This window comes from Dryobates pubescens, chromosome Z (assembly GCF_014839835.1).
Source record: "Dryobates pubescens isolate bDryPub1 chromosome Z, bDryPub1.pri, whole genome shotgun sequence".
NCBI lineage: Eukaryota > Metazoa > Chordata > Aves > Piciformes > Picidae > Dryobates > Dryobates pubescens.
Window position 1 is genome coordinate 11,358,656 of NC_071657.1, and position 8,549 is coordinate 11,367,204.

At 40.7% G+C, this 8,549-nt stretch overlaps 1 protein-coding gene across 1 annotated transcript in view; it reads right to left on the reverse strand.

Annotated features, from left to right (window-relative positions):
• SHOC1 (shortage in chiasmata 1) overlaps nt 1–3,579 on the reverse strand; it is a 60,489-nt gene extending 56,910 nt beyond the window's left edge. The window contains exons 1-2 of the mRNA XM_054178704.1: nt 3,535–3,579; nt 888–1,017 (exon numbers count right to left, since the gene is read on the reverse strand). Coding sequence (XP_054034679.1) covers nt 888–1,017; nt 3,535–3,579 — 175 coding nt within the window. The remainder of the gene's footprint in view (nt 1–887; nt 1,018–3,534) is intronic.
• Nucleotides 3,580–8,549: the final 4,970 nt, after the last annotated feature.

The following is an 8,549-nucleotide window of genomic DNA, read 5'->3' on the forward strand; positions in this document are numbered from 1 at the left end:
ACTATTTGACTTTTCTCTGGTCATTGTTTTTATTCCATAACCATGTGTCCAGACAGTAGACTTTCCAGAGATCTCTATAAACTAATCAAATATCTCCCTCATTTATTGTGTCTTACACAAATAAATATCCATTACCCATTTGTTTCTATCTAGGCAATTGTAACAGTTTTAGGCTGTGCCTTTAAGAAAGGTGAGGTACTGAAACACTCTTAGCTGCATGTTTTTGTGTAAAAAGGAAGACAAAGACAATTCTAAATGGATTTCATTGGTAGATCAGTGGGAATGCAACTTTAGGATTTTTAGTTTGTAGTTCGGTCTGTCTGTGCAGTCTGAGTCTGGACAGCTGCTGTTCTTCTTCTGGCAGTTTTCTGACCTCGGACTAATGAGATAAGAGACTAATTCTTTTTTTTTCTTCCCTTGACAACTGCTTTGATCTAACAAAATTTCCCTTAATATCCTTTCTCTCTCTAACCCCTTTTGGGAAAAAAGGAGGAAGGGGGAAAAGGGGTTTGGGGGAAACCCTCCTCTGTTGGGGTGGGGAGACTTCTATGTTACATTCTTTCCTGTATATTCTTGTATATACTGTAAATACTGTATATTGTGTATATATTCATCACATCTTATCCTGCTGGTAAAATACAGCTCTTTTCCATTTTGCTTCTCCGCCTGAGTTAGCTGTGGTTTGTGTGTGTATGGGAGAACTGAACGTCTCTCACTACCACAGCAATGAAGAGGTTCTACCTTCAAGAGAGGTATGAACTGACATAATGCTGCTTCCAGAAATATTTTTCTCTTTTTTTAACCAGATTTCTATTATGCACAGACACAACCTTTTCATTTAATCCACAGTAAAATCTAAATTAAAATTCAGGGATTACATAACCTACTTCTAGTCCACGGCTTCCTGTACTTATCATCAGCAAAGAGTCCGGTGAGATGATTCTTTCCATCGTGGTGTAAACAGGGAGGAAAGCAAAGTGAGAATCTCCGGATGGATAACTTCTGCCTTGAGATGCTCTGGACAAACAAACAAACAAAGCCATGTGTTAAAACTGTGAGTCAGGTTTTTTTCCCTTTTTTCTTTGTGCACTGCCTCTTCAGACAGTCCCACCATTTTACTTCCCTGCTCAAATATGGTATTTTAATTTTTTAAATTTTTTATTTTTTTTGCAAAACTGACACAATCCAAACTAAGCAAAGATTTTGACATTTCCCTGACTCGACATTTCACTTTTAATCTACACCTCTGCCTACGCAAAATTGAACATATGCTTAGCTACACAAACTTTGTGTGTATAATTACCATAGTATCATAGTATCAGTCAGGGTTGGAAGGGACCACAAGGATCATCTAGTTCCAACCCCCATGCCATGGGCAGGGACACCCCACATTAGATCAGGCTGGCCAGAGCCTCATCCAGCCTGGCCTGAAACACCTCCAGGGATGGCGCCCCAACCACCTCCCTGCACAACCCATTGCAGGGCTTCACCACTCTCATGGTGAAGAACTTCCTCCTCACGTTCAGCCTGAATCTCCCCACCTTCAGCTTCATTCCATTCCCCCTAGTCCTATCACTACCTGAGATCCTGAGAAGTCCCTCCCCAGCCTTCTTGTAGGCCCCCTTCAGATACTGGAAGGCCACAAGAAGGTCACCTTGGAGCCTTCTCTTCTCCAGACTGAACAGCCCCAACTCTTTCTATCTGTCCTCATAGGAGAGGTGCTCCAGCCCTCTGATCATCCTCGAGGCCCTTCTCTGGACACGTTCCAGCAGAATTCTTAGGAATTCTGTTTCATTGCAGTTGTTGTACTTCCCTTGCTGGAAAGACACATTGAAGTGATTGCAGGTGTTTTTAATAAAAAAATTAAGTACAATTTTTCCCAAGCTTCATTCCATTCCCCCTAGACCTATCACTACCTGATGAGTGCTTATCTTAATACTTGCATTGGTTCTTGGTACTGATGTGTATAAACTGGTCAGAAACAATTTAAAATCATTCCTACTAGTGCTGCTTTAGGTGCTCATAATATTCTAAAGCCTCTCAGCTTCCAAGTGCCATTATGAGCTAATAAAACAACACTTCATAAATCCTTTCATCTTCATTAAAAACAACAGGGAGGCATGGTAATAATAAACTGAATTTTAGAACATGGCAACTTCAATAACATCACTACAACCACCTTCATTAAGCTATCCAACAGTTCTTTTGTCACGAAACCTCCAATACATTACTAAAAATAGCACAGAATAAACAGTGAGTTCAAGAAGCAGGAAAAAAATATTCTTACAGAGGGGTTTGGATTTAACAAGTTTTATAGAGATCCTCAAAAATTCTGGGTTGAAAAAGGCATTTTGGAAAAGGCAACTAGCTAAAGAGGTGTTGGAGAACATATATGAGACTACAAACTTCTCTTTAGTTCTAAGTCCACCACTTGACTTCAGCTCTGCTTCTTCTGATCCTAGAAATGTATACCCATTTTAGCACATGCTCTCAAGCCAGTTATAGCCTGTTCTGTTAGACAGCTCAGATGACAAACTAGAAATAGGTCACTGACTTGAGTTGCTATCAGAGCACCCATGCCTTTGGTACACTTTTCAAACCCTCCTTTACAGGCAAAGAGAAAATGATAAAAACAAGCAAACAAACAAAACCCCCAACCCCACCCAAACAAACCACCACCACCAAATAAAAAACAACCAACAAACCCAAACCCAAACCCAAAAATAACCAAAACCTCCAACCAGCCCACCAACCAAAAAAGACAGAGGAACAAACATTGTTGTAGAATAGTTCCTGCACACCAAGGAAAAGGACATGGGCACCACGATTTGTAACATCAATCTCAGTTTACCTGCAAGTACTATTGCTAGACCACTTCCCAGGCTGCATTTGTCCAGCTATAGCCCTACTACATGTACTTGCACTCTCCCTGACATCATGTCTTGCTGCCTCTTTCTTCTGCTTACACACTAGAAACGTCCCTTGCAGGCAAAACACCACTCTTACACTCTTTTATTTGGCTCATAGATTTTCTTTGAAAAGGTAAGTAAGTGAAAACTCAATTAAGTAAGACAGTATGCCCCAGTGGCAAGCAGTATGTAACATCACACAGATGTAAACAGGAAGGAAAACAATACATGTTTTCCCTGCCTTAACTGATCAACATCTACAAAGCCACAATACTCAATGAAGGTGTGAAAAACCATCTGCTTTCAATGAATTTTAACTTGGACACACAAAAACTCTCCCCTGCCTGCAGTAGGAAATACAGTGCTGTGTATCACTCTCCTAGAATATTAAAGTAGCTAGAGAATTTGGTTCATTCTCCAAAAACATAATTGATGCTTATCAGCTTGGGAAAAACTGTACTTAATTTTTTTTATTAAAAACACCTGCAATCACTTCAGTGTGTCTCTCCAGCAAGGGCAGTACAACCCCCCGCAAGGAAACAGAATGCCTAACAAAGTAGTTAATGTTTTCTTCAGTTACTGCTGTATTTCTTTCAGAACATGAAGAGAAAGTATAAAACTATACCTCATATAAATAGTCTGTTGAATGATACTTTAATGCTGCAAACATCTTGTTTGTGATGGTTTTAGCTCTTCAGTTGCCTAGAATTTACAAAGAAGTTGGATTAGTTAAAAAATTCCTGTATCATGCAAAAATTTTGAAAGAGAAGACTGAAATTAAAGTTCAACAGGAACAACTTCCTAATTTTTGCTAGCACATACACCTTGGACCGAATTTTCTATAGAGAAAGATACCAAGAGCACTCAGTATTATTAATTTGGAAATATGTAATAGCTTAACTACAGATTATGGACACTTAATTTCTATCCTTTAGTTATGCCTCTTGCTGTTCATTTCACATAAAAATCCTTTCAAGCCATCAGACAAATAAAAGGAATAGAAACCATCTCCCCTAAGCAATAATTTTGAGAAATTAACTGATTAATTTTCATGTATTCTAAATTAGCTTTTAAAGATAGCAGTTCAGCTATCTAAGCTATTAATTTTTCACTGCCTCATGTATTTATGAGAGGACTTTTTTTTCTCTCCTTCAATTTTACTAGGGAAAAGGCGATTGTACAAGCTAGTTGAGAGCAAAAGGTCTTTATGGAACACCACATCTCTAAATCTGTTGACGCTTCTGCTGGGAAACAGGAGTGATATGACAGCAATACAAGGAGATATGGTGTGAATGCAAAACAGTTGCTCAAGTATGTAACACAAGAGGAGACTTGTTATTAATTAAAATTATCCATGAGCCAAGGCTAAAGTAAGATAATTCTGTACAAAAAATGTATGATGTAAATGAAATGTAACCAGAATGAACTACAGGGCCATAAGGGCAACTTGTGACATAGGTCTGTCTTCATGTACATCCTAGGAGGCACCAATAACATGATACTAACCTAGAACTGGCTAGGTAACAGCATTTAAAATGTACAGGTATGGATGTAACAGAACTGGGATCAGCAATGGCAAAGTAATTGGGGCATGGTTGCTTACTTGAGAGGAGTCTGGACAGACAAAACAAAGTTCAGGGCAGGTAAAAAGGCAGGTTCAGGAAAGGAAAAAGAGAATACGGTACAAAATCAGATGAAGAATGAAGTAGGGAGGAACACACTGATAGAAGGACTCTGGATAGTTACAGACAGTGGTGAAACAGACCAGTGGATCAAACATGCTGGGGATACCAAGGAAAAGCCTTTGTACAACCTGCTGGACCCTCCATCATGTCTGTGTCCAACAGAATTGGTGTGGGAGAGTGGAGCATTTGTAAGAAGGGATAGATTTGTGCTTTTATATCCAGTGCAGGAGTACAGGGAACAAGAACTGCAGCTTACTAGTTTTGATGTGTATCCCTTACTAATATTTCTTTACAGCATTATAACCATGCACTCATATAAATACTAAGCAACGGAGTCGCAGTTATTCCTTGCAGTGATATAATTGGGAATTAACACAGCTAATAGTAATGAACTGCTCTTGAGGCACTGCTAGTTTCTTAAACACCAAAAACCTCCTGAAAACATCTGATACCGATGAAAACATCAGTAAACACCAAAACCACCTGAAGTTCCAAGTTTCCAGTTCAAAATGGAAAGAGGGGCACTTAGAAAAACTGGGGTGGAAGAATACAAGGAAATCCAAGTCTGCTTAAATTCTTGAAGTCTTCTCAGGAGAAATAATAAAATTGAAAGACATGAGTGATTTCATTCTCAAAGAACTCCAGAGAATACCACTTTAAGTTAGTGAAACATCCAGAAAGGAGCCTTAAGGCTCACGGGGTCCAACCTTTCTCAGCAAAACCGTGGTCTGAGACAAGCTGGCCCAGCACTGTTTGACTGAAACAAACTTTCTGCCAGTATCAAATGCCTTTAATTCTGCAGTTTTCAGCATCAGCTGCCACAGTGAAGCTAAGTGGTTACGTATGATGGAAATGGAAAGCAGCAAAGACCCGACCAAGCTGGAACTCGCCACCAGAACAAACCTGGCTCAGAGCGCCGGGCAGCCAGCACCACGCACAGCCGCCATTCCCTCAGGTCTACGGCGTGGCCCCACCCCGCCCTCCGACTGCGCGGGAAGCGGAACCCGTGCCTCTGATTGGCTGCCGCCCCTCCTGCCTTTTCTGCCTCCAGCCGCCCTCAGCCGCGGCCGCGGGTGGGTGGTTGAGCGGTGAGACTGCCCCGGAGGCGCTCCGGGGTCATGTTACCTGAGGGGAAAGGCTATGTAGTCGTAGTTGCCACATGGCAGTCCGTGAAAGTCCCTTGAAACTGGCCCGGCGACGTTGTACTGTTCTAAAATACTGCGGCCTTTCCAAGTAGCACCGCCTAAAGTAGGAAGCACATCGCTCCTACTCATCATTAAAATGAAAAATTCCCAAGAGGAGTGGATAGAATAAGTTGCAGCAGAGCTGAAAGCATGTTTAATGCAATGAATGCAATTAAGTAAATTTAATCTGTCTACCTGTCGCAGGTATCTGTAGTATGGGAGAGGAAGCTACAGAGATGTGGCTAGACTTTAAACTCGTGCCTGAGATGCTTCTGCTTCGTATGCCCAGCTTATGGAATGCCAGTTTCTACAAACAGCTGTCAGCTTTGGGACAGATGGTGCTTCTCCCCCATCCCTCCTTTTTAATTGTCAGCCTAAGTTGCTCTCACTACCCTGGGGCTGCTGTCCAACAAATGGTGTTTCTCAGCAGGCAGTTTACAATCGTATTTCTGTTGTGGTGCAGGCTCTGACTAATTCCTGGACTGGCAGAAATGTAGAGAGTAGATGTGAGAATGGTTCCTCTTTCCACCACGCTCCCTCCCCTCGCAGTCTTTACACACATCCTAGCCGCAACCAGGCTCCAGGTGCTGTTCTGCTTTTATAGGAATGGCATCTTCTTAGTGCTTGGCACCACAAAGCCATTGTACTGCATGTCCTTAGTGCATATCCACAGAGGGGTGTCAGAAGTGCAGAAATCTTCATTATGCTGCAGCAGGTGTATTCAGCCTTGTGCTACAATACTCTTTTATTTCCTTTGTATTTAATATGAATTTGTTTGGCTGCAGAGGCTTTTGATGAAGTAGCCTTCTGAGCCTTGCAGATAGCTGCTTAGGGGCTAGAATAAGCTGCCTTAGTTCTGTTAGGTGGAAATGACAACTTCGACTTACATTTTGTACAAAGTTTGTTATATAAGAAAAAAGATGAATTTTAATTGATGTCTAGCATATGTCCTTACATTACAAATCTGAACTATTTCTTTCAAATTTAAATTCTACATAAACCAAGACTACAGGTACAGGGTATGGGGAATAATACAGGAAAATAGAAGTTAAGACCCTTCCACTGCACCACCATGATTTGTGAATGCCATTTCTTAGCATACTTTTTTGCAGTCATTCATACACCTACCTAGCCAGAGTTAAAGGTAACTGTGTGTGAAAAGCTATTCATGGGATAAAGATGACTCTTAAGGCACCTCTCTGACTATGATGAAGATTTTTTAAAGAAAGAAATTAATGTTGTCTTGCTTCTGCTGCTCAATCGTGTACCTGAAATAATCTGTTACTGGTATGAAGCATGTATATTTAGCTGATAGTGACTAACTTTCAAACTGAAATAGCCTGAAATAGGGAGCATTTTTCTCTCACAGCTCTTTAGCTCAGCACACAGAAGCAGTCCTACCTAGCTAAGTGTCTGATGGCTCCTCAGTGATCTGGTTTTGTATTTGACTTCTCTGTAAAGACAACATAAATGCAAAGCCATAACAAATCCTTGGGCTTCTCAGTAAGAAGATATTTGCAACAGCAGCTAACCCTGAGTCCTGATCTCAGCAAGGCTGCCTTCATCAGTGAAAGGTCTTCCCAACTACAAGCAAAAGCTTGTCAATGTACATGCTGAAGCAGCACTCTTGAAGCCAATGGGATTTTTCTTAACATTCCCAATGGAAGGAGTTTTGGTTTATTTTCTATCACTTATTAAATCTATGTTTCTGCCTCTACTGCAAGATATTTATCTTAGAAGAGTAACACTTTGGTGTTCTGAAATCTGCCACTTGTGTTTGTGGCTTTTTGCCCTTGTTTCAGCAGTTGCCTGGATGGTGTCCACTGCTGGCTGGCCTGTTTCACTGATGCCACATATGCTAGGTTCTGACAGTTGGAAGATTATGATGAAATGACTGTTTAAGTTATGAGCCTTGGAGTTAACTGTCAGTCATAGATTAGGGCAGCATCAAATAAAGGTGAGCTCTTTTCTGTCCCAGTGACTTATTTTTGCAACACTGAGCTTTACAAGTTTCAGTCACAGTGGTCCTGCTATTTAATGCATGATTTTGAGGAAGATTTATGGTTGATATATCCAACAGAAAATGCAAATAAATAAACAAACAAATAAATAAATCTCCATGACATATCTTACATGTGCACTAGAAGTTTGCAATACACCTATAAGTACCAAGTGGTGAATCAGTCTAGACATTGTTATCCAAACATCTTTCATTAGAAGTGCTAAGATGCATATTACATCATCTGATGCAGTCACTGTAGCACAAAAATATCTCTGTCTATCCAGAACAATGCAATCTCTTAATACCTGTGACCTTTGGAGGTTGATCAGGAATTGCTTTTCAAGAGCCTTCAGCACCTCTGAAGATTGACTAATGTACTTCCTGGACATGTCACTTCATAGGCATGCTGTCTTTCCATAACTTGTTATCAGGATGACAGTTCTTTGCTCCTGATGGTACTTTGTTCATTCCCAGGGCTTACTATCTGATCTACAGACCTACAGAGCTTGATAATGTTAGAGGACACATCATGGCATGGTAGCCGTATTTTCAAACAGATGCTTTGCTTTTCATTTTCCACTGAAGGCTTATTTGTTACTAAGTTAAAAGAAGAAGATAAAACAAGGAATGATCTATCCTACTCAGAATGCATACTGCACAGTCCATGTAAACCAGGCTGCTTTCTCCTGAGATCTGTTGTCACATGTCTGTCTGTTAGATTGCGTGTTTATGGTCTCTTCCTTCGAAGAATAGGGAGGAGAGGTGTGAA